The sequence below is a fragment of the Morchella sextelata genome (genome assembly GCF_020137385.1).
Source record: "Morchella sextelata strain SCLS chromosome Unknown scls_9, whole genome shotgun sequence".
Taxonomy (NCBI): Eukaryota; Fungi; Ascomycota; class Pezizomycetes; order Pezizales; family Morchellaceae; genus Morchella; species Morchella sextelata.
Genome location: NW_025408624.1, coordinates 467,080 through 493,234, shown reverse-complemented (window position 1 = coordinate 493,234; position 26,155 = coordinate 467,080). Strand labels below are relative to the sequence as shown.

The window sequence follows — 26,155 nt, the reverse complement described above, 5'->3', positions numbered from 1 at the left end:
TGGCTTAGCACAGGGACCATTTAAGGATTTTTCTAGGATGTGTATTTCTGGTTTTTCGGTATCAGAGGAGGAAATGGATGGAAATTGTTACGCGCATGCCAAGCATTTACGGGAGTGAGAGAAAAGGCTAGTGGATACCCCAATACCCTCTGTACGCTAATGTCAACTCTGGACCGCACCCGTGGGGTGTGGTGCTGTGAGGGATGCGTACCAGACCACAAGAGTACACTACGCAGAGCTCAGAGTTCGGCTAACAGCTACAAAGGTAGAAGTCCCCAAGGTCTCTTCAGTCAATGTCGAGTATGATTCTCCTTGATCCGATACGGGCCCCGCGAGCTACGTTATCAACCAAGATTCACTAGAGTTAGCGGATGGTATTCGACCGTCTTCGACGTAATAGTTCAGGTAGAGTGCGAAGTCACGATAGAGTAAAGTATAAAGAATAGTATAGTCAAATAGAGTTGTAACGCGCGTATCAACGATTTATATTGTTAAGACCATGATTTCGCCGATGATGATTTGGCTAGTCAGTGAATGACACCGTATTTATATCCCTCGCATACGTCTCGAGGACCCAGTCTAATAATAATACAGAATACACTCGGGGCCTGCCCGAGACCCTGAAAAACAACCAAGAACATTTAACTCCTAAGTCCGTAACCCCAAACTCCTAAGTCCGCTGAAACCCCTCAACCTATTTACCCATTCTAATGCACGTTTCCCTGTCGATGTTTCTTCTCCATCGGCCGTCTGGTGGATAATCGTCAGTTTCGGCTGCTAGTAGGTATCGGGCGGCAAGGCTACCTACTCAGGCCTCTTCCCACATCGCTTTCCCACATAGCAGAGTCCTCTCATGCCCACAGGTACCGCCGACAGGTACTCGACCGGCTGGTAGCTTGCGCCGATTCGCTCCGAGTGATCCGATCTTCGATCCGATTGCTTCCAGCTGTCCCTCATATATCCACCGGTCCAACAGCACTCCCCTCCGGCGGTTCGACGCTCCGGGGGTTATTATTGGGATCGAAACGTGTTTTTTAACTAGGAAAACCGCAACTCCGCATTTGGTCGTATATTGATCGCACCGCACCTCGTGGGTGCGAACCAGAGTTGATATTGGTATTAGAGGGTATTAAGGTATCTACTTAGCTTTTCTTCTACTCCCGTAAATGCTTGGCATGCCCGTAACACAGGGTGAGTCTTTCCGTCAATAACCTGGGATAGAATTGCGGCAATAGCAAAATCACTTGCGTCCGTTTCCACGATAGTCTGGCGATCTGGAGAGAAGTAGACCAAGATCGGCGCAGACGTAAATAGGGTTTTAAGTTTTTCGAAGGCTGCTTGGGCCGTCATAGACCAGACAAAGCTCTTAGCATCACCCCTGAGACAATCGGTAATGGGTTTACAGACTCCGGAGAAATTGTGGATGAACCTTCTGTAGAAGTTGGCAAAGCCCATGAAGATCTGTACTTCCTTAACGCTGTGCGGGGCTTGCCAATTCATAACAGACATGACCTTATCCAGTGCCATAGTGACGCCTGCTGGGGCAAGGATGTATCCGAGGAATTCGATTTCGGTGAGCTTGAAGAAAGATTTCTTCGGGTTGGGGACTAGGTTGTATTTGTTACGGGCATGCCAAGCATTTACGGGAGTGAGAGAAAGACTAGGAGAGACACCAATACCCTCCAATACTAATGGGAACACCACTATCAACTCTGGTTCGCACCCACGAGGTGTGGTGCGATCAATATACGACCAAAATACGGAGTTGTAAAAAACATGTTTTCGACCCTAATAATAACTCCCGCAGCGTCAAGCCGCCAGAGGGGAGTGCTTTTGGGCCGGTGGATATACGAGGGACAGCTGGAAGCAATCGGATCGAAGATCGGATCACTCAGAGCGAATCGGCGCAAGCTACCAGCCGACCGAGTACCGCCAAAACTCGAAAGATTGGCTATCTCCGCACAGCGTTGCGAAGTAGGCGAAGTGGTGGCGTACTATAGGGTTAGGTTGGGTTTGAAGGTTTGGTGAGTTGAGAGAGTTGGTAGCGGACGCGATGAACTGCAAATCAGTGTTGGTTGACGCGACCAACTGATTGTAGGTTGCAAATCATTTTTGGTTGACCCGGGCAACTGATGTTGATTGCAAATCACTGGTAGTTGACCGGATGACCCTATAACCCGGGGTTGGTTGCGGTTCCAAACCACAACCACAACCGCCCCTACAAAATGGAAGCTCCTTATGGCTATACAGCGACTGGTAGGATCAGAAAAAAACCTATCAAAGGAATTGCCCCTCTAGCAGTTCCTACCCCGCAACCAGTTCCAGTAGATAACCTCCAAAAACCCGAAAAGTTTGTTAGGTGTCCTGTTACCACCTGCAACAAAGACTTTCAGCACGTAACGGCGCCATTTCAACTGTCTGGTGTATGAGTACACACAGGGCCCGGTTACATGCTGAGAGTTATTGTTAGAAACCAGTTGCACGGTGATATGCAAGTACCGGCAGTGTGGTTAGCTACCAGCTGTCAGAGTAACTACATTCCGGGCGCTAGGAAGGGGATCTATTTACGGGAGCAATGACTGACGAGTCTATGTCTCGCCAGTGATTAGAAGACCGGCCAGAGTGAAGCTCTGATTGCCCGGTGATTCTCTGTTTCCTCTAAGCATTGTGAGTCCGCCGAAGGGGCAGGGACTATGCTAGGGAAGTCTATAATAAGCGGAAACTCTACAGCAATGATTAAGCTTACACCTGAGCGGCAGCTCATTCATGCAGGCCCTCGGTTGTGTGGCAACCAAGGCTGCAGGTGTTACAAAGGCTTTGACTAAGGGTGGTTGCCTTGGGTATCGGAAACACATGCTAACGCTTAGAGAAAAGCGGGGTAGTGGTGGTATTGTTTCCGGCACCGAGGAAAGGCTTCACCGGAACTTAGTAAGGAATTAGGAGCAGAGAATAGAGGCGTTCGAAGTATAAGTACTCAGGTTCATTCTCGCCCTTCAGTCCTGTTCTCTCGAGTCTTCATCAGAAAGAAAAACCAAGTTCTTATCGGTAGTAGAGCCCTTAAAGACTATTGAGTTCTAGCGATAGTATCTTTGAATAATCTGCAACCTGATTGTCTATCTTGCACGGCCGTCTCTATTCTATCTTATTCTATTTTCTCTTCGAAGAGACCCCCGTTACACAGCACCGGAAGGATCCCCACAAAGCTGTTTGGCAACATCTCCTGCATCATGCAAATAGCTTCAGGTTTGTAGGAGACTCAGCCCACAAGGCTGCACATGCTGCTATCAAAGAAGAAAGAAAGACAGAAGCCGGTGAGTATGATTTAATGTTCTATTTTTTTTTAATATTTACTAATTACTTGTTTTACAATGATAGGTGATAAGCAAACCCGGGAGAAAAGAAATTCGGCTAGGTGGAGAGCAAGGAATGCTAGGAAAGCAAAGCGGTCATCAGCTATGGGAACAGCAAAGCGCAAATGTGAAATTCAGTTGAGAAGAGCTGGAGAATTTTCCGAGGAGGCATTGAAGAAATTAGTTGATGATAAGATGACGGAAGGGGATTTGAATAATTAGAGTCACGGTTGAAGAAACCATAAGAAATTAGTAACCTGTGAAGAAAACTCTTATTACTTTTCGCGAGCGTTCAAGTTGGTATACAAATATAATCCAATATTTATTCTCCATATGCTACAAATTCAACAGCCTCATTGTTGTCATGTTCAAATCCAATATCCTCGTACGCGCTTGAGGGAGATATTTTCCTATCTAATTCACCTCCATCACCTCTTCGATACCAATCTCCAACCTCTATTCCATCAAACCCTTTAATATCCAACTGATTATCTTCGCTACCGTCTACTGCTAATGACAGTCCTACATTCCGAAATGCTCTCCTAATAATATCTCCCTTTTCCAAAGGAAATTCATACCAAGCATCGCCGACACACCAAGTTGTGAGTATTCTCCTTTCCCGTACCGTCTATTTATCGATATCTGAAGTAATAATAGCCTTGTACATCAAATCTCTTATTTTATCTTTTAAAGGCTTATTAATTGATATATCTAAAGGTTGAAGTAGGCTTGTGCATCCAGCTGGGATTAGACTCGGAACGACATCATGATTTTTTAGCATTTCTAGTACCGCGGGCGTTTTATGTGATGTGCAATGATCCATGGCAAATAGAGTTGGTTGTCCACCGAGAGTAGGTAGTAGGTGTTGTTCAATATATTTGAGAAATAGTTGATCATTCATGTATGCCTCTTCATTGAATTCAACAATGACACCAGTGTGGTATTCAGGTGCTTCCCGTAGAACAAGGCTCCCCCTGCCGGTACAGTGAAAGATGATTAAGGGTGGTATCCGGTTGATGCCATCTGCAAAGATGCATAGTACTAAACTAGCCTGTCGTTTATCCCAACCGCTCCTAGTCTCCTTAACCCAAACAGTCCTTGCACCGATTGATTCGTATGTCCGGCCATTGAGATATTCAAAAGGCAGTGGTGTTTCGTCAAGGTTGCATATATTGCTTAATAGAAATCTTCCAAGAGCTCTATTAAGCAAAATTTCCATCCAACTACCACCTGGTATCTGTGAATTGCGGCGGTTGAATTGCATCCAATCTACTACCAGTACTCGGTAGTCTTCTGGCACTTTCTGAGCCTTTTTTGTAATGCATCGTAGACTAACACGGAACCGTCTTAAAAACGCTTCAAACCATCCATTTGAGAATCGGAATACGGAATGGTTGACGTTGGTATTGGGGTAGATGTCACGGAATATTTGATTGGAATGAATTCGAAACCAGCCTCTTCGTATTGGTTGACCATTCTCTCTTCTGGATAGGAATAGATGGTAAAGTCTTGTTTCCAACTCGGGCCACTTGCAGATTACTGCAGCTTCCGTCCGCCTACTCCGAATCCCGCTTGCAAACCCTAACTTTTCAATTTCCTCCTGTTTCCGAACCCAATTGCTGATTGTTCTCTGTGGGACACCAAATATTTCAGATGCCTCCTGCTGTGTTGGCTGCCGTAGATATGATTCTTTTTCGGTGTGTACAGGTATTCGGTGGTGGAAAAGAAATACTAGGACCCGTATTTTTTGTCCTTGACTCCATGTCCTTTCTGCTCGCTTAATTGCTTTCAAAATGAGGGTACGGTCCTTGATGGCTTTTGGTTTAGGACCCCGTCTAGCGTGCGGTGCAATAGCAACCTGAGTGGCAAGAGATTGACAATTGCTATTGACTTTACTGTCAGTCAATTGTTGTAGTATCGCGTTAGGCATTGTAGTCGCATTCCTGATCATTCAAATTCACGACAATTTTCATTCTTTTACATCGGATCCTCTGAGTCAAACGGAAAAATTAAGCAAACGGCAATGTTCATTTTGTTACCAACACAACAAACGGAGGTCAAACTACGTCTTTTTATCCTTGCAATCTGAAACCAACAACTTCTAAATTAAACTCATGTTGGGAGTGCCAACAACCATGAGGAATCACTCGGTTTCGCCCAAAATTGGCTTCCGGCATGCAAGGCATCCCCAGAATCCTGGGGCGGAGATAGCCAATTTTTCGAGTTTTGGCGGTACCTGTTGGCGGTACCTGTGGGCATGAGAGGACTCTGCTATGTGGGAAAGCGATGTGGGAAGAGGCCTGAGTAGGTAGGCTTGCCGTCTGAGACCTACGAGTAGCCGACGCTGACGATTATCCACCAGAGGGCCGATGGAGAAGAAACATCGACAGGGAAACGTGCATTAGAATGGGTAAATAGGTTGAGGGGTTTCAGCGAACTTAGGAGTTTGGGTTACGGACTTAGGAGTTAAATATTCTTGGTTGTTTTTCAGGGTCTCGGGCAGGCCCCGAGCGTATTTTGTATTATTAGTAGACTGGGTCCTCGAGACATATGCGAGGGATATAAATACGGTGTCATTCACTGACTAGCCAAACCATCATCAGCGAAATCAGAGTCTTAACAATATAAATCGTTGATACGCGAGTTACAACTCTATCTTTTTGACTATACTTTTTGAACTACTTTACTCTATTGTGACTTCATACTCTACCTGAACTATTACGTCGAAGACGATCGATTACCATCCGCTAACTCTAGTGAATCTTTGTTGATAACGTAGCTCGCGGGGCCCGTATCGGATCGAGGAGACTCCTACTCGGCGTTGACTGAAGAGACCTTGGAGACTTCTGTAACGGTGCCATTTCAACTGTCTGGTGTATGAGTACACACAGGGCCCGGTTACATGCTGAGAGTTATTGTTAGAAGCCAGTTGCACGATGATATGCAAGTACCGGCAGTGTGGTTAGCTACCAGCTGTCAGAGTAACTACATTCCGGGCGCTAGGAAGGGGATCTATTCACGGGAGCAATGACTGACGAGTCTATGCCTCGCCAGTGACTAGAAGACCGGCCAGAGTGAAGCTCTGATTGCACGGTGATCCTCTGTATCCTCTAAAGCATTATGAGTCTGCCGAAGGGCAGGGACTATGCTAGGGAAGTCTACAATAAGCGAAAGCTCTACAGCAATGATTAAGCTTACACCTGAGCGGCAGCTCATTCACGCAGGCTCTCGGTTGTTTGGCAACCAAGGCTGCAGGTGTTACAAAGGCTTTGACTAAGGGTGGTTGCCTTGGGTATCGGAAACACCTGCTGACGCTTAGAGTAAAGCGGGGTAGTGGTGGTATTGTTTCCGGCACCGAGGAAAGGCTTCACCGGAACTTACTAAGGAGTCAGGAGCAGAGAATAGAGGCCTTCGGAGTATAAGTACTCAGGTTCATTCCCGCCCTTCAGTCCTATTCTCTCGAGTCTTCATCAGAAAGAAAAACCAAGTTCTTATCGGTAGCAGAGCCCTTAAAGATTATTGAGTTCTAGCGATAGTATCTTTGAATAATCTGCAACCTGATTGTCTATCTTGCACGGCCGTCTCTATTCTATCCGATTCTATTTCTCTTAGAAAGGATCCCCATTACAACTTCTACCTTTGTAGCTGTTAGCCGAACTCTGAGCTCTGCGTAGTGTACTCTTGTGGTCTGGTACGCATCCCTCACAGTAACGGAGCCATGTCAACTGTCTGGTGTATGAGTACACACAGGGCCCGGTTACATGCTGAGAGTTATTGTTAGAAGCCATTTGCATGGTGGTATGCAAGTACCGGCAGTGTGGTTAGCTACCAGCTGTTAGAGTAACTACATTCCGGGCGCTAGGAAGGGGATCTATTCATGGGAGCAATGACTGACGAGTCTATGCCTCGCCAGTGACTAGAAGGCCGGCCAGAGTGAAGCTCTGATTGTCCGGTGATCCTCTGTATCCTCTGAGCATTGTAAGTCCACCGAAGAGCAGGGACTATGCTAGGGAAGTCTACAATAAGCGAAAGCTCTACAGCAACGATTATGCTTACACCTCATCGGCAGCTCATTCATGCAGGCCCCGGTTGTGTGGCAACCAAGGCTGCAGGTGTTCCAAAGGCTTTGACTAAGGGTAGTTGCCTTGGGTATCGGAAACACCTGCTGATGCTTAGAGAAAAGCCGGATAGCGGTGGTATTGTTTCCCGGACCGAGGAAAGGCTTCACCGGAACTTAGTAAGGAGTTAGGAGCAGAGAATAGAGGCCTTTGGAGTATAAGTACTCAGGTTCATTCTCGCTCTTCAGTCCTGTTCTCTCGAGTCTTCATCAGAAAGAAAACCAAGTTCTTATCGGTAGCAGAGCCCTTAAAGATTATTGAGTTCTAGCGATAGTATCTTTGAATAATCTGCAACCTGATTGTCTATCTTGCACGGCCATCTCTATTCTATCCTATTCTATTTCTCTTAGAAGAGACCCCCGTTACAGAATCAGAGTTGATTTTGGTGTTCCCGTCAGTGTTAGAGGGTATGGGGAGTGTCTATTAGCCTTTCTCTTGATTCTCATAAAATGCTTGGCATGCCCGTAACAGATATACATAGAATTTCCTATATCTATTTGGCATTCTGGTTGTTTTAGTTTATTTTGCATTTACCCATGTTTGTAGCTGCAGATCTTGGATTTTCTTTCTTTATATGCCATACCCGGATTCGGGTGGAAGTAGTATGAATTATAAATAAATACATAAATTTGAATTAACATAGCTTGGCAAAATGCGGCGTTCCTACGGTATTTCTATGGCACGAATAACACACTCTTTTTTGCTACTGTAGCTACCGAAGAATGTAATTCTAATTCTTTAGTCTTCCATATCGATTCTAGTGCTGATACTGTTTACCCATCACAAGAAGAATGCACTGCCTTACAACAGCAAATTGTTAGATAGACTCTATTTTAACTAAAAACAAATATTTGATCTTTTGAGCCACTATATTTGTGAATATCGTTATTACAATTAATATGTTCGGCTGGAACCACAAGCTGGGTGTTACGGGTGTGCATTTGGTGAGTTGAGCCATTTCTAAAAGTGTCAGTTCAATTATTTACGTTTGAGCCCAATATTTTTTCTCGCAATATTGGGCGGACAGCAGATCTAAATGTCGAGGTGGCTAGGACGCTACCACTAGAACAATATTCGATATCACGATATTCAGCCAAACATCGTGATATCGGGGTGTTCCAGAATGGAGTATAATGGATGGCGAAAGTGTACGTGTGCTCTATCTCCATGACGAATTTATGTGGTCATGAAACATCACTCGTCCTCCGGTGTAGACTATCTGCAGTTCAATGTTCAGCAAGCCGAGTATGTTAGGCTTCACAAGGTGTCACTCGATCTTATCTCATTTGATATTTGTAACGTCGCGAGCCAGTGATGATTCTGAAAGTGGACGGCACTCGACGAATTTTACATCTTACTCATGGGTGTTAACCCAGTTGAGAATACTAATACTTGAAAGCCCCTACTTATCTACTTAATACTACATGTACTTTTGTTTTACAGCCGAGTTTTCTCGCGGAAACTTATTTCCGCCTTAGGTATACATACTCATGACGTATGTGGTTTTTGTAAGGCCTCATACATACTATTTTAATCCCGACTTCACTGCATGGCATAGCCTATGTACAGCTAAAGCACGCGCTAGTCAAAAATTCAGACCCCTGTTTTCGGTTGTATTGTTTGCTTAGAGATTTGTTTGCTGCACTCTTTCGGTAGAACACCCTCATGGTTAGAGTAGGGAAGTAGTACGTCCATCTAGGTACCTGTGTACATATCTGACGTATTTACCCCTCCCTGATTCTCTTCACTTATCTTTCCTCCCTCCCACCTCTCTCCACTTCTCACATATTTATTTACTTCTTGGGAATCAGTCTGTTTCCTCGTTCCGACTGAAGCAGCTGTTGAGTCTTATCATTCAACCCGCAACAGTCATTATTCACCCCGCAACACTCAAGGGAACTACACCTACTTGTAAAACGTCATCTCATATAGCACCACACCGCTATGGCTACGCAATCAAACCTGATTATGGTGAGCAATCGATTGCCTATATCACTAAAGAAAAAAGACAATGGTGAATACTCCTACAACATGTCCTCCGGGGGGCTGGTCAGTGGCCTGTCTGGGATGACCAAAGACACAACTTTCCACTGGTTTGGCTGGCCAGGATTAGAGGTCCCAGAGGGAGATGTAGATAAGGTCACGAAAGAGCTGGAAGAAAAATATCAAGCGGTACCTATTTGGATTCCTGATGAGATGGCCGATCGACATTGTGAGTTTTTCATTTTGTACATCTTTATTGACCTTTCACCGTAACTAACACTTCTCAAGATAACGGATTTTCAAGTAAGTCAGTCACAACTGGTACTATCACAGCTGTTCCTAATAAGTTTTTTTAAAGACTCCATTCTTTGGCCATTGTTCCACTACCATCCCGGCGAAATCAGCTTCGATGAGAATGCGTGGGTCGCTTATAGAGATGCGAATAGACTATTTGCCAAGGCTGTCGCCAAGTCTGTTAAGGATGGCGACCTAGTATGGGTCCACGATTATCATTTGATGCTGCTCCCTGCTATGCTAAGGGAGGAGATCGGGACGTCGGTCAAGAATGTGAAGATTGGCTTTTTCCTGCATACACCATTCCCAAGCAGTGAAATATATAGAATTTTGCCAGTCAGGGAGGAAATTCTTGAAGGAGTTTTGCATTGCGATTTGCTAGGTTTTCATACTTTTGACTACGCCAGACACTTCCTATCATCCTGCTCTCGTATATTGTAAGTTTCCTACCTCAAGCGCACAATATCTGAATGCTCCATACTGATTCTGTTAGAGGGTTGACAACCACTCCAAACGGGGTAGAATTCAAAGGGAAACTACGAACCGTAGGCGCCTTCCCCATTGGCATAGATCCCGACAAGTTCACTGAAGGCTTGCAAAAACAATCAGTCCAAGATAGAATTGCTCAACTCGAAAAAAAATTCCAGGGTGTAAAACTTATCGTGGGCGTCGATAGGTTAGATTATATTAAGGGCGTTCCTCAAAAACTGCATGCATTGGAGGTATTCTTGACCGAGCACCCGGAATGGATTGGGAAAGTTGTTCTTGTTCAAGTCGCCGTCCCGAGTAGAGGCGATGTGGAAGAATACCAAAATCTTCGAGCAGTTGTAAACGAGCTTGTGGGCCGTATCAACGGCCGATTCGGTAGGATATAACGTCCAAGTAGAAATCCTTCATAATAGGTGCTAACTCTTTCAACCTAAGGCTCTGTTGAATTTATGCCTATTCACTTCATGCACAAGAGCGTCAACTTTGAAGAACTTATCTCCCTTTACGCCGTTTCCGATGTTTGTCTTGTTAGCTCCACTCGGGACGGCATGAATCTCGTTTCTTACGAGTACATCGCGACTCAGCAAAAACGACATGGAGTCATGATTCTTTCCGAATTCACTGGCGCAGCTCAAAGTTTGAACGGAAGTATCGTTGTCAACCCATGGAACACAGAGGAATTGGCAAACGCTATACACGAGGCTATAACACTTCCTCCTGATCTGCGAGAGGCAAATCATAAAAAGCTTTATGAGTATGTTACAAAGTATACAAGGTGAGCTTTCTTGCCACTGCCTTATCAACTACATACTAACAAGGAGAAATAAGCTCATTCTGGGGTCAATCCTTTGTCGGCGAGCTTACTGCCATTTCTGAACAAGCCGATAAATCGACCCAAGTGGATGCAAGTACATGACCCTAGGAAAATGTGTTCACCTGTTCACCTGTTCTAGTTTTTTTATTCTTTTACTTTTTCTGCTTTGTCCTCATCTCTGATAAAGTTATTCAGCATTCTTTTCAGACCCAGGATGGAGGGCATGTGAAGGAGTAGATACTGTCCCGATTTCTAAGTACAAACTTGATAATTATGTAGCCGAACCATATTTGCAACTTCAAATTGATAGAGAGAAGAGGGGGAAATAGCTTAGAACGGTGAGACCAGTTCGGGCGTTATCGATTCAACAATGCTGTTACACATGGGTTATTAACTCCACGAATAAATTTTCAAGGAGCACACAAGCAAACGCTTCCAAAATGCGAGTTGAAGACTACTTGCAGATGCCATCATGAGAATGGCACTACAAAACGACTTTCACAAGCAAGCCACAGAGTGTGGTTCTTGGCAAAGTTGGGCGTGGCTTGGCCCTACTCCAAATATTCAGCGCCACAACGACAGCGGACATTAAAACCTAACCCTGGCCTCTACCACACCTAATTTTATAGCCGAGCATGCTCTTAAGTATGGTCAGGAGTGCAGCGTTTCATCTCCGTTTGAAAGATTGGCTACGGTTTAGGATGAGATATGTACATATAAATAGAAATGTAGGTACTCATGTAGGTACGGTAAGGCACCAGTAGAGGAGAGTAGGTACTCTACATATATAACCACACACGCACGTACTAACCAGTAATCCGGCTCAGATCCAAAATTAGAAGTATGTATGATGAAATTCGTCTAGAGTACATGTAGTTTCTAGCACCCACTACTCTACTTCATCCCTACTCTGGCTTTAAGGAGCTCTTTTGCTATATTACCCCCCAAACCAATACTTTCATATACAAAACTAGCCATCGGAAATATCAGAACCTTTCACTACATGCCATGAAGGCCAAAGCATATTCTACATTACAGAAGACGTATGACCAGTCGCACCTTATATGTTCCACGGCTGTAAATATCCCATCTACCCAAAAGACTTCCCCGCTTAATCAAGCTCTTTTCCTTGTGTATCTATTGATGGCGAGGCGTTAGGTATACTACGAAAGCCAGGGAAACGACGACGAGGCTCTGAGATGTTGGCGCGAGTGTCTTTCTCAACTCCGAGGTCATAATACTGCAGGCTATCGACCTTGCACCGAAACTGAGCGAACACTCCTGCATTCGCTAAAAATAATGCAAGATCATTGTCAGGAAAAGGTTGACGTTTTGCAAACAATGTTGATGAGCAAAACAAATATCGAGAATAATCAAATGAGAAATACTGGTGGCTATCTGGAGAGGACTGATCCTACTAAATCTTTACCTACAAACCCCACAGAATGTGCAACACCTTCTCTTATCCCGCCGGCACTACCAGAGCGGCCACATGCGCCTCGGGCTTCTACTACGATCTCTCCGTCGTCACTTGGGGTGCATTCTACGCGTAGCTTTCATTCGACCAGAACGATTCCCCTCGTGGGTGTCTCAAGATTATCTCGAACACCTAGCCCAGAAAAAAGAACGTTTTTATCAACCCTACGATCTTCCAAAAAGGAAAGGAAAAGTGAGATCTCACCTAAACCAGAGGGCGTTACAGCTGTGAAAGCAGCTGCCCTTGCTTGGAACTCTCTATCGCGAGCCGAGGGAGAATCCCTCGCTCGTTCGCTTTCAGTCCCATTAGCGGACACTGTGCACCATACCAGAAATCATGATGGGGCTTCTGCATCAACATCTGATCTTCCTAACAGCCTACATATCCCATCTATCACATCCTATCAACAGCGTAGCCTGCCTAGTCTTATACCACCCAAGGAAAAACACCACTCTTATAATACGATGGTTCCTTTCGGAGATTCTGGTCAATCCTCCTTTGGTCCTTTGCCTCCACCCCCTCCGCCACATAAGTGTCCCCTAGGTAGATCCTTGACTTCATCTCATGAATTCCCTATGGGCTTGGGAGATGTCCACACTTCCAAACATTACCATCAGGTAGACCTAGATCTCCCAGTACCCATTACTACCACTACGCCAGAACCGAACCTCTTTAAATCTAGCGTTAAACGTTCAATGATAACGAACGTGAATTCACCTCTACCCCGACAGCCAGTTCATCATACTCCGAAGATAGCTCCAATCGAGCGGAACAACCAGCGAAACCTGCCAACTCTCAAAGATGATCTCCATCAAACGAGCTCTCAGCAGTTTGGCCAAATACCCGAGAGAGATAACGATACTTATAGTGCCGGGAATATTTCCCAAGAGACTGTATCCCAAGATGACGCCGCAACAGAAGAGGGTAATCGAATAGCTAATGCACTTAAGATGATTGGTAAAGGGGTCGATATGCAGGCTGCCTTACAAGTAGCCAATGAGATAGTCATTCAGGGGGATGAGGTCAAGTGGGATGACATTGCCGGACTAGACGCCGCAAAACTAGCCTTGAAGGAGGCCGTCGTCTATCCATTCTTAAGACCTGACCTATTTAGTGGCCTAAGGGAGCCTGTGAGAGGGATGCTACTGTTCGGCCCTCCAGGCACTGGTAAAACAATGATTGCCAGAGCTGTTGCAACAGAATCGAAGTCCACGTTCTTCTCGATATCGGCATCTTCTTTGACGTCTAAATATGTAAGCATTACCTTATTCCTCACATAGGAAGCCAGCTATCTAAATGGGTCTTGCAGCTTGGTGAGTCGGAGAAGCTTGTTCGAGCTCTCTTCGCTCTAGCCAAAGCACTTGCACCAAGTATCATATTTGTGGATGAGATAGATTCCCTTCTTTCTTCTAGGAATGGAAGCGGTGAACATGAGGCCACCCGACGAATCAAGACGGAATTTTTGATCCAGTGGTCTGATTTAACAAGAGCTGCCGCCGGGAATGACACTAAAATAGGAGATGCCTCAAGGGTTTTAGTATTGGCTGCTACAAACTTACCTTGGGCGATTGACGATGCTGCTAGGCGAAGGTTCGTTCGTAGGCAGTATATTCCTTTGCCGGAAGGACTGACGCGGGAAAAACAACTTTTACGATTATTGAGCAATCAGAAATATAAACTTAATCACGAAGAAATGGAGCATCTTGTTGGGCTTACTGACGGTGAGTTTGTTAACAGCATTCTCGATGACTTGAGACATTGGGCTTACATCCACATAAAGGCTTTTCCGGCTCAGACTTGACTGCATTGGCAAAGGATGCTGCTATGGGGCCATTACGGAGTCTCGGGGAGGCATTACTTCAGATGCAGAAAGATGACATTCGACCGATAATCTTCTCAGACTTTGAAGCCAGCCTTACTTCGATAAGACCCAGCGTAAGTAAAGAAGGACTTCAATTGTTTGAAGATTGGTCAAAAAAGTATGGAGAGCGAGTGTGAGACGATACTCCTTATCATGGGACCACTAGTTGAAATTCAGCTGAACTTCAGGACTTTTGAAAGAACTCAAGGCATGAATTTGAAAATGTACAATTATTTTCTGTCTTTGAAAGATGATGAGTGGACTGGCACGCGCCCTATTGGTTGCTACGCTAGTATGCCAAAAGTCTTTCGTGAAATTCCGCAATGGGCGTTATAGTTATAGATTGGATGTTTCAGCGGCGACACTGACATCTCAAGGCAGCTGTTTCTATCCCATGATATTTGTACAAGACCCCGTGCCTACATGTCGGTAGTGACCCCCACCGTAGACTGTCGCCCTAAACCCCTGTTTGTTTGAGACTTGAAGATTTTTCCTTTGCCTCGAGCCATTTCTCTGGTCTTAGTTCCTTCAAGACAAGAGAATTTTCCCATAACCAAGGCTTCGCTGCAACCCTCCTTTCCTCTTTCGCAGCTCGCTTTTCCTTCATCCTAGCAAGCCATTGCTCGTGTGTCTCAACTGGCTTTCGGGGTTCAGCCGTTAGAACCGGCGAGATAATCTCGGCAACCATGTGTTTTTTCATTTTCGAAGAGGTTTCGGGCTCGACACGAACGACGTCGCCTTCAGTGCATGCTTGATATTCATCATGGACGAGGAGGATTTTTGGTCGTACATAATCCTGTACAAAATTATTAGCATTGCAGTGTGTGGGAGAAAGATTAGATGTAGATATCTGACCTTTCGAATATGCTTCTCCCATTGTAGCGTAGACACGCGTACCCTGATGGTCTTTAAAGCCCGTCCGCACGAAACGACAACACCAACCGGCATCGTAGGAGGATTATGATTGGTTTTGGTGAGGTTTCGAGATCAAATAGCAGTGTGAGAAATCGGACAGGACGTGAGGTTGAAATTAAGTTGATGCACTAGTGGGGCGCCCACGGCACTTTCTCGATATCGACTTAGCCGAATAAGGATGTAATTATATGCAGTTATAGTTTAGTTACTTCGATGGCATTCCTATCCAATCAGCGAAGGCTTAACTTGATGGCAATCTTATAGGTACATGTAGCTATTGATTATTTGGACTCAATCTAATAATAGTTTTTTTGTACTCTCCTAACCCTAAAATTGCATATTTACATGGGCCATAAGACTACAAATCATTCATGGTAAATTCCCCTAATAAGTTCAAACCTGTATAAATGCAAGAAAAGAAAAAGAAAAAAAAGGGTTTCCACTTGATTCACACCGACCCGGCAAAAGTTTACCCGCTTCTAAATTTATGATGATTGAAAAGAGCAGCTATGGTCCTAACCAAGGACAAGTAAGAATTCGTCGAACGAGGATTTTTAACGCTATACATTCTTATTGGACAAGACAAATTAATTGTTGCGGAGAAGATAGTATCTATAAATTAAGTTATTAGTAATGGCGCACAAAACTAGAGGGAACCGAAATTTATACTTGGCCATTTCATACGATGTCCTGTCAAGATGTTAATTTTCTAGTGATAAATCGTGGGTTGGAGGTGTTTCAAACATACCAACAAATGGCTGTGCTAGGCATAGTGGTGACAATGCGAGGCCTTAATCCTCTGGCAAATCCCTTCATCCCCTCCCTTTCGTAAATAATCTTTGCGGCGTTGACAAGACCATCACCTACAACATGTCAGACTCTTTATAACGCCAGTTTAAGTGTAGGTTTGCCCACAATTACGTATCCGCATATCGGTCGAAGTTCCCCTGGTCTGCAATAAGGTCTTGATAACATCCAAAGGAGTGGTCATCGCTGCAGCTACGGCGCCTGCCATTCCACCAGCCACACAGTGCGAAAAGGGATCATATCTTTTAACGGGATTCAACACCTTAGATAAGCTTTCGTATACCGTGAATTGAATTGCAGTGAATGGGATGGTCATTGCAAGAGTTGTCGGATATGAGATGTAAAACGCTCGAAACCCTTCATTGCGATATACAGTACGAGCGCATTCGGTGATTGACTCGTATGTTGATCCGTGAACCTGCATGCGCTGCTTGATGACTGTGCCCCATTTTAGCGAAGGTATAATCCAATGACTGGAATATCTCACCATCAAAGGGATTCATCAAAGCATCACTGGCAATTGTGGCACAAGCTCCGGCAGTGGCTGTTACTTATAATCAGCACAGCGCGAGCAAGGGATAGCCACCGGTACTATACCAACTGCGAATGGATGGTGTTCCGATCCATCATTACCGCCAAGCTTTTGCTTAACTGCCTCGTATGTTCCGAAATAAACTGCATGAGCAGGACCTGCGAGAAAACCCGGTTATAGGCGTTCCTTATTAAACTCTCACTGTGCTCATAACCCAAACTCGACATGTAAACGACGTGTACGTACCAGCACCCAACGCAACGCTCGCAATCCCTCTCCATAGTGAACGGACGCCTTCTGTAGATGATATTTGAGCAACAGCGTTTGTGATACCTGAATACATCGCTGCTGGTGTGGGGTTGACGATCTGCATTCGGGTCTGAACACTAGTTAACCCTTGCCGCAACAGATCTTGAAGTTTGCTGGTAAACCTTTATGGCATCCACAGGATACATAACAACATGTTCCTGAGAGTAGATAGGTATTCGTCAGCCCCAGACAGAATCCAATCAAGTTGGTATAAAGGGTATATAAACCATTATTCCAGCAAAGGCGCCGGCGACGAGGTTCGAAGCCAGACTTCCGCCTTGAAGACCCTCGTATTCGATCTCCTGAAGCGGTTCATGGTCGGCCATAGGAATTGACCAAGCTTTTTACTAAACTGGTATTTGTGGAGATCCGGGTTGGGTTTTCCAAGGAACTAAGCTGTTCCTTTTTACTAATGCTGCGTTCGAAATCCGGTAAGCAGGAATGCCGGAATTAAGATGGTAGAATGCCTACTGAGATAAGTAGAAAATCGTGGAGTAAGGAAGTTTGTTAGTGAGGGAGATCGTAAAGTCACTAAGATGCGGCGAGATGCAACGTGACGTTGGGCGAAAGTTGAAGTGAAAAGGCGGTGACGGAGAATTTCGTGGGGGAAACGTTGAGTTTTTTTTTTTCTAGAGTTGCAAGAGGCAAGACAACAACCACAAGTAAAGTAAAGCTCGCCAAGGTTATCGTTGCTCTTTTATCCTATATCGTTTTTATGTCTGTAGAGTTCTTTGTCTCTTCCTTTTCTCCTTCTTCTTCTCCTCCTCCTCCTTCTTCTTGTCTTCACGTTTCCGCGGGTGCGGTTTCGCTTGATTGTACCCCGCGCGACAAGTGGCTACTCCGCCAAAATTCAAGGTCTCAAAAAATAGTAAGTTATGCGAATTTATTCACACAAACACATACGAATACGTGCATACACGCGTGTACATATAAGTGACCTTATTTTCAAGCTCCTAGATTATTTGTAGTTATGATTCTTTTAGAAGAGGTCAGCTCTCTGATTCTTCCCATTTAGAATTACAGCTATTAATACGCACGTTTCTTGATAATCAAGCGCAACTCAGGAGTTCAAACCAAGGTATTTCAACCTCAGGGAAGATTATACAAGGCTGGAAACATCTCATTAAACGGGAATAAGACGTTAATATTACTCATAAAACCACTGTCTGATCCCAATGTATTTTACCTCCCAGGAATTCTTCAAAACACCAGATCATCACGGTTTAAAATTGCAAGACTCCATTTTTCACGACCGTAGGTAAGCACACGTATTCCGGTGGTTTGAGGCACACAGTGAGCAAAGTCTTGCTCGACTACTAAGCCAATTCCATATCTCCGAAAGGCGATTGTGAAAGGGGAAGCGAATCGGTGAATGAATTATGCTGGGGCTTGAAGAGAAAAAAGGGAGAAGAAGAAGCCTGGGCTGTTTGAGTTTACTTGTTTTTAAAAATGAAAGTAAGAGCATCAGAGCATTCTTAATTTACGCAATTACTACCACTCCCGTAAAACGTTCTCAGCGGCAGACACTGTCATTAAGTCAGCAATCGGCAGATAGAAATCATTTAATATTTCGAACGTGTTACCTTTGATTCCAGTGTTATCAGGCTCAATGAATGTCTTCAAGACCTTGCCATCATCCACTATTAAAGCATACCTTTTACTTCTAGGACCGCCGAATATTGCTGTCCCGTCAAAGGCTAAATCCAATGCATTTGTAAGTTTCAAGGCAGGGTCTGCCAAAAACCGAATTCCAGCCTCTTTACTACCTTGTAAAGATTCACCCCATGCCTGCGTATGATTTCATGTGAGCTTTCCACTATCTCATAAAGCTCTAAGCCTCAGGGCATAGGCCTTTACCTTTGTAACGAAAGGATCGTTAACGGCAATAACATAGATCGGGATCTTGCGATCCGCCGAGATATACCCAGGTATATGCGACGTACTGCACCCGGGTGAGAAGGCTGTAAAACACAGTTATTTCTCGCCATAAAATTTCTCGATTTGGGCCGAAGGAATGTACCAGCAGGAACCCCGAGTAGAATTGCCTTCTTTCCCTTGAGCTCTTTTCCGATTGATATTTTGTTACCTGTAGCACAAAACCATTAATCACTGATGTCTTATCAGGTATGTAGTAGTGGTATTAATGATTGAGGAAGTTTATTTATCGTACCTGGGGAATCTTCCATGACCTCAATTTCAGGGATGCTGTCGTTCACTTTAATGAAAGTACTCGCAGAAACATGGAAAGAACGTGCTGCTGAGAAGGTTCTTTGAAAGAATTGTGGAGATGCATTGCGGAAAATAAATCTGGGGGACATGTTGATGGCTGTGTTTTATGATGGGCGGAAGGGATGGTTGACAAATATGTTATCTTAGCCTTAGGCCTTGATTTACACACTACATATATGTATACACCACCTTGGTTTGACTACATGTATGTTTAATTCCTCACTTGACAACAAGGTATAATCTACAACAGCTACATATACATGCACTCAGGTACTCGAGGCACCGGAGTACTCTAGGTCAGTACATGTACCTACATCTACATAGATGTCTATAATGTACTGTCTCTATTTTTTCTATTATTGGAACGGTCTGATTGGCTGCTGAGTGCAGGGATGTTGATTAGTCAGCACGACACATCAAAGTACTGAGCACTCACGAGAGGAGGAGGATGGGACCGAAGGCCCCTCATGATTGTAGAGGGAGAATTAAATTTTATTTGATACCCATAATTCAACGTACAACTCGCGGTCGCGAGTTGGCACACCCCTAGTGTGTATGTACTAGATAAATGTAGTGTAGTAGACCAGCTTGCCCATCAGCGAGCGCGGCCCCTCAGCGAGCGTCCAGCCAAAATTTGGTGAGTAGCAACCGTTGCAGCAGGCAAAATAGCGGGCAACGCTCGGTGATGGGCCGCGCTCGCTGATGGGTAAGCTGGTCTAACTGTACTTACATATACTCTAGAGAGTATGTGTAGGTACGTGTACCGCAAAATCTCAGGAATAACGAAACGAACTGGACTGGAATATTGGGCTTCAGATTGGTCAAATGCTTGTTGGGCCTCAATCCGACTGACCCAAAGCGTAACTTTTTGTTGTCTTGACCAATGAGTAAGTATTCCAGCCCAGTTCGTTTCTATTCCTGAGATTCTGCGGATATATATGGCGGAGCCTAACACCCACACCTGATTAACTCTATGAATCAGAGTCTCGGCGCCGAGAACACTAGAATTCAGTTAATATTGAAGTTAGCAGCTCCTCAGAAGCAAGTCATATTTTTAGGGAGGAAAAAAAGAACTATATTCCCTTGGGGGCAGATTGACTTCATGAGAAAATAGATTTTGTTTCAATTATAATTATTTGAGTCGTGGTACAGTCGGATCTCCCTATCCCTTAGTCTGGCAATGCTGACCACCCTATAATAGAGGAATGAAATTTGTATGGGAGATCTATTATTTGATAAGAGAGATAACAAGATCTGTTAGTAAAGCCACAGAAGAATTTGCTTTTTCTAAGGGGGTCAGCATTTTTTGCCAGACGAAGGGATAAGGGTACAAAAGTGGCGCGAAGTCGTACTCTTATAAGGAAGGAACCCTTATGATGTTGAGGGTTAGGGTTAGGATGGTGGAGTTGAGGGGAGAGAAGGGGAGCGGTGATTTTTTTTTTTTTTTTTTTGCTGATGGGGCGGCGCTGGTTGGAATAGAGCACTGATTCATTACATCTGAAGGTTCTTGGTTGATTGAACTGTTTGGGAAGCGGGCATAGAAAAAAAATACTACCCCGTCATTGGCCTTATTAACCCCTAATCCTACATTTTCTATAAGGGTAATGCATACAATCGAAACTCCTCTATCCTTACGGTATCTTTATCCCTTGGACGGATCAAAGTTGTCAAATTCGCGACCTGGACCGTGCACCACTTGGTAAGGGAATTATCTTGCTTTTTACGGTTGGCAACAACAACAGAACCAATCAAGAATTTCCAACAATTGCTATATTAGGCTAGTGATAGCTGAAAGAGTGTGGTCGCGAATTTGACAACTTTCATCCGTCCAAGGGATAGAGGTTATTCTGTCATTTACCCTTAATTTTACATACTAAAATAAATAGCCCGCCAACTCGCACCCCTATAAGGCGAGAACCCTTATATAGGCTACCCTTATAAGGAGATCCGACTGTAATTACTTAGGAATTTGCAGTTTATACACAAGTACCAGAGCGAGGTGTGGGTTTCAGACGCTGGGCGCCATAACATGTAGGTACATGTAGTCCTGAGTACAGCACGTAGAATAGTAAGGGCCTGTTCGGTTGACACAAAAATCCTGGATTAGACTAAAAAAAACACCTCTGGAGGTAATTGTTTTATTGAGCCTAATCTATGGACTTCTGTGTCAACCGAACAGGCCCTAAATCTAGATGTAAGGAGTACCATAGATTCAGGCATCTAGCCCCTGAAGTAGAGGTATGTACCTACAGTCTGGGCCAATGTACATGTAGGTACCCAGATCAGTCAGTGGCTGATCCTGTCAACAATTAGCCACCATCATTGACATGGCAGTTATCGATAAGAGGTCACATGACCCTATACCCACTTGGGACTGGAACATGCCGTATCTGAATACAGTCGCAACTCGATATGCCGGAACTCAATACACCGGATCCCTTGCTGTCCCGTACGAGATCCTCTGAGAATATTATTTTTCCTACTGCAAAATCAATTTGCTATCCCGGATTTTTTGCTATCCCGTACGAAATCCTTAGAATCTTGGCAATCCGGCATATCGAGTTGCAACTGTAGTGGCGGCTGATGGAACGGGAAATTGCTTACAGAATCGGACCCGCCGGCGACCTGAGGAGTCGCGTACATACACTTACGGAAGGGATGGACGAAGCCGGGGCAATAGATCAACTTGGTCCGCTCCCGTCATGGGCTAACGATCCAACAAGTTCTGTAGCGCCTACACCGCGGAGATTCATATCGTAGGTCTTACTTTGCGAGCTTGGAACATGGTATCTGCTCGCACAGTACCTACATGAAAACACTCAAAAAGACCCACTTACGATTAGATTGTTTTGCGCTTGATATGATTGTTACTTTTTTCACCTGCCTTGGTCTACGCTTTCGACAAGAAAGAATCTGTAAATTGTAAGATGTATGGTGAATAAATGCTCAACACATCTCGATGTTCCCATGGTTTCTTTTTTCCTCGTCTCGTGGATACCCTAGGCGGGTAGGCAGGCAAGGGTTGCAAAAAGAAACCCAACACAGCGGGATATGCTGTCTGTGCACGAGTCCAAGCGGAAGACCTAGAGTGGAAGAACACTGGAGACGATGATACGCACCATTTCCTCAATACTGTGGAATATCGGTATTTCAACTTATAGAAATTCTTGACGAATATGTACACAGTACTCTAAGTTCTTTCTTTACACAGTGGTTTTCATCGTGTTCCAAGCAAGGCTACCTGTACTACATGTATCCAACTAAATGCTCTACATGTAGTTAAGGCCGTGCATGTAAATACATTATGATCCTACCGGTAGGCTTGCATATAGCAACAGAATACCCTGAGACTGTTCCCGGTCTGGTCTTTTAAATCCCGGGGCGCGACATTTGAGATGATAAGTTCCCTAGGATCATACGAAGTGGACCAACCAGATGATTAGAACATGCCCTCACGATCTCTATAATGTTTCTTCTATGGTGGCATGGCGCTCGAGTCCTAATCGGGGGGCATCTAGAGCACATTACATGTGTATGGGCTTTAGCAGAAATCACAGCAGAAGAAGGCATCTGTAGGTTGTGTAGGTACATGTACCTACTCCTCTTTCTCCTGCCCAGGATAAAATACACAACCAACTGTACTTAGCACCAACCTAATACCTGCCTGTACCACTCTGCAGCTCATACCACTGCATGTGAGGAACGCCCATGTTTGTCATTAAAAAGAGCAGAATAGGTATCATTTCTAGCAACTCTCCACTACATACATGTACATAGTGTACCTACAGTAGGTACTCTACTTGTACTTGGCACTGGTATTGGCTCTTACTAGCGGCTTGGGCTTCCTCTCTCTCGCTCTGTATCTTTCGCTTCTGTCGCCCATCCTGGGCTTATTTCAACACACCCACCCGTCTCCTTTCCCACCCCACCGGACGCCTCCTTGCTGCTTCTCTTTTCTCTTACCCTACCCCCACCCCAGAGAAACCTTACTAGACTACGTCCGACCCAAATATCGTTTACCTCAACCTTCTGTAACTCGTTCTCGACCCTTTCTCCTCCCACCATTCGCCTCTGCTCCACTTACAGGCTGTGATGGGATCCTGTTCCCTGTGTCATCACTCACATCCTCAATAACTACCTCATTCGGACTTCTGGATTTTTATTTTTACTACTACAGCTCTGTGGCACTGCACCTCTGTGTAATACCAAGCTCCCTTCGACGTTAAGTTCGTCGATTCTTGGAGAAACTTTGAGCTCCCTGATTTGAACCTTTCCTCCCGGCATTCCTCGCACAAAATACATTATAATGGATGCTGCCAATTCCGCCGGCGGTGACGGAGGGATAGGAGCATCTTCCAACAGTAGCGATTTTGTGAGTTTTGGAAAATTCCCGCGATTGTTCCTATCGTAAATGCGGATGTTAGTACATATCCTAGCGAGACGATGTATTCTAATAAATTCATTTATTAGGTCCGGAAACTCTTCAAGTACGTCTCGACCTCCAATTGCTTGAGCACACCTTAATGAGACCGTTTCCCCCAGGATGCTTGAGGACCCTTCGCACAAGGATATAGTTAGATGGAATGAGACTGGCGATAGCTTTATTGTGGTTGATGTGTGACATGGCCACCCGGAACTTTTTAGAACGCTTCTCTAACAGTTTTTATGGACAGACGAACGATTTCACGAAAAAGATTCTGCCTAACCACTTTAAACATTGCAATTTTGCTAGTTTTGTAAGACAGTTAAATAAGTTGGTCTCCACTTTATGTTGGATAACCAAGGCACAGCACTGATATTTCGACAGATATGACTTTCACAAGATTCGAAATTACGATGCGGGGGGTGGAGGAAATCAGCATCAGGTTTTTATTATATCCTTGTGTTTTGACAAGAGCGTCCTGGATCGGTTATAACTTTAAATAGGCTTGGGAGTTTAAACATCCGGACTTCCAGAAACATAATAAAGACAATCTTGACAACATTAGGAGGAAAGCACCTGCTCCACGGAAGCAGCAATCACAGGGTGATGAGGCTGGCTTGCAGCAAATTGAAGTACTACAAAGCCAGGTTCGGGATCTTCTAAAGTCACAGAGCTTAATGGATGCCAGGGTACAAAGCTTGACCAGCGAGAACCATGCAGTCGTGCGAGAGCTGCAAAATACGAAGGAAATGCTTCAAGCCCATCAGCATATGATACATTCACATGATTCATATTTACACAAACTGATACAGTTTCTGTGGAAGATGGATGCAGAGATCAAAGAGTTAAGAGGAGTGGGTGGGAAACGGGATGGGGAACATTCGGAGGTTGTTTCACCTACCGGTGGTAACACAGGGTTCGGTGCACCGGCCACTTCGTCAAATGACCAGAATGGCTCGTCGACTCCATTGCAACAGGCGCAGAGACTCATGAGCAGTTTTGCGGAAATTACAAAGGGAAACTCCTCTTTACAGAACATGAGTGATATTGGGCAGCCTAACCAACCAGAGTCTGTTGGTGGTTATGAAGATTATAGTCAGCTGGGTCGACATCTACAAAATGGCCATCGGTCGAATTCAATGCAGAATGGAGGTATCCAAAGTGTAGGGCCTGACGGGAATCATATGTACAACATAGGGGCGTCATCTGGAATGAGCGATGTTTACGGGAGTGGGCAGGTGGGGAATATCACATTTCCCATTACTGCTCCTAACCCCGAAAATGGGACATTAAATTCATCTGCAAGACCAAATGCCGGTCGTAAAAAGAGCTCATCATTCGTCACCAATTGGGCTACCCCTCCCAGGGTTCTGCTGGTCGAAGATGATCCCACATGCGCACGGATTGGAACCAAGTTTCTTCAAACTGCACAGTGCGGGGTTGATATGGCGGTCAGATTCTCCCACCTTTTGCTACCAATCATAGATGGTTTTTCTTGACGGTTTTATGAAGATCAAGCTCTCAGTCGAGACAGGCTCTTACTATTTCAGTCATTATCAAGACCTTATGTTCTCGCTACATTATTACAATGATTGAAAAGCTGACAACCAATTCAGACTGATGGGTTAGGCGCCGTAAAGAAGCTTGGTAGCAATAAATATGATTTAGTGCTCATGGATATTGTCATGCCACTTTTGGACGGGGTATCAGCAGCTGCATTAATCAGACAATTTGACAAAGATACACCTATCATCGCCATGACATCGAACATTCGACGTGACGATATACAGTCTTATTTTAGCAATGGTAAGTTCGAACTCCGCCCAGAACTATAGTGAAAAAATTGGTTGACTCTTTAGGTATGAATGATGTCTTGCCAAAACCTTTCACAAAAGAGGGACTATTGAAACTGCTGGAAAGATGCCTAAGTCATCTTAAAGTAAACAAAAATACGGGGCAAATCCCGCATCAGTTGAGCTTCAACGGACCTGACAATGATAACGGCGGGCCATTGGTTAAACCGACAAACTCATTGAAATACTCTCATTCACCCTCTAAATCCCCTAACCTTGCCATATATGGGCGCTCGCCTAACGATATTGATGAAGACCCGATCGGAGAAGCGGCATCTGCCTTAGACAACTCATACCTCAACATGATGGGCCCATATGTGGACAATAATAATACTCACGACCAAGCAAGCAACTACTCCTCGCCAGCCAATTCTTCACGTGGCCTTCGGCGTGGGGCTTCTGAGATGGATGATCATCCATCTCATCTAGGCGGAATTGATATAAAAAAGGCACGGTACCTGCCATGAAACCTATTCACTATTCGTCAACTCGCCACCCGCCTTTGTTTAGTTAAAACCGCGACTCAGTTGATTTCGTAGAATCGATTCAGCTTTGTTTTGTTCTTTTGTTTATTTTGCAGCATATACTCACTTAATTTGATGGGATGCTTTTCTGGGATCGGATATGGCGTGGGTGGTTTTTATCTCATTTCATTCTGTTTATTTTTGACTACTAGTGTCTTGGATTCTGTCTTTTCTTTC

At 44.6% G+C, this 26,155-nt stretch overlaps 6 protein-coding genes across 6 annotated transcripts; 3 read left to right on the top strand and 3 right to left on the bottom strand.

Moving 5' to 3' along the window:
- Positions 1-9,412: 9,412 nt before the first annotated feature.
- H6S33_012818 (uncharacterized protein) lies at positions 9,413-11,150 on the top strand (the record flags this gene model as incomplete). The annotated part of the gene is made up of 6 exons (XM_044844159.1): positions 9,413-9,680; positions 9,740-9,754; positions 9,810-10,182; positions 10,239-10,609; positions 10,670-11,009; positions 11,063-11,150. 6 exons carry the CDS (start codon positions 9,413-9,415, stop codon positions 11,148-11,150), a joined length of 1,455 nt encoding a protein of 484 aa, XP_044694527.1.
- Positions 11,151-12,389: 1,239 nt separating this feature from the next.
- H6S33_012817 (uncharacterized protein) lies at positions 12,390-14,523 on the top strand (the record flags this gene model as incomplete). Its single annotated transcript, XM_044844158.1, has 3 exons — positions 12,390-13,778; positions 13,835-14,246; positions 14,306-14,523. 3 exons carry the CDS (start codon positions 12,390-12,392, stop codon positions 14,521-14,523), a joined length of 2,019 nt encoding a protein of 672 aa, XP_044694526.1.
- A 320-nt stretch (positions 14,524-14,843) lies between these two features.
- H6S33_012816 (uncharacterized protein) lies at positions 14,844-15,334 on the bottom strand (the record flags this gene model as incomplete). The annotated part of the gene is made up of 2 exons (XM_044844157.1): positions 14,844-15,182; positions 15,242-15,334. 2 exons carry the CDS (start codon positions 15,332-15,334, stop codon positions 14,844-14,846), a joined length of 432 nt encoding a protein of 143 aa, XP_044694525.1.
- A 554-nt stretch (positions 15,335-15,888) lies between these two features.
- H6S33_012815 (uncharacterized protein) lies at positions 15,889-17,275 on the bottom strand (the record flags this gene model as incomplete). Its single annotated transcript, XM_044844156.1, has 9 exons — positions 15,889-15,913; positions 15,971-15,991; positions 16,050-16,164; positions 16,223-16,546; positions 16,596-16,652; positions 16,706-16,798; positions 16,887-17,019; positions 17,072-17,107; positions 17,177-17,275. The coding sequence occupies 9 exons, from the start codon at positions 17,273-17,275 to the stop codon at positions 15,889-15,891; spliced, it is 903 nt and encodes a 300-aa protein (XP_044694524.1).
- Positions 17,276-18,440: 1,165 nt separating this feature from the next.
- Positions 18,441-19,267, bottom strand: H6S33_012814 (uncharacterized protein; the record flags this gene model as incomplete). Its single annotated transcript, XM_044844155.1, has 5 exons — positions 18,441-18,475; positions 18,533-18,737; positions 18,807-18,910; positions 18,970-19,035; positions 19,120-19,267. 5 exons carry the CDS (start codon positions 19,265-19,267, stop codon positions 18,441-18,443), a joined length of 558 nt encoding a protein of 185 aa, XP_044694523.1.
- A 4,217-nt stretch (positions 19,268-23,484) lies between these two features.
- Positions 23,485-25,921, top strand: H6S33_012813 (uncharacterized protein; the record flags this gene model as incomplete). Its single annotated transcript, XM_044844154.1, has 8 exons — positions 23,485-23,550; positions 23,649-23,665; positions 23,721-23,793; positions 23,852-23,931; positions 23,986-24,043; positions 24,105-25,052; positions 25,218-25,407; positions 25,461-25,921. 8 exons carry the CDS (start codon positions 23,485-23,487, stop codon positions 25,919-25,921), a joined length of 1,893 nt encoding a protein of 630 aa, XP_044694522.1.
- Between the last annotated feature and the right edge of the window lie 234 nt (positions 25,922-26,155).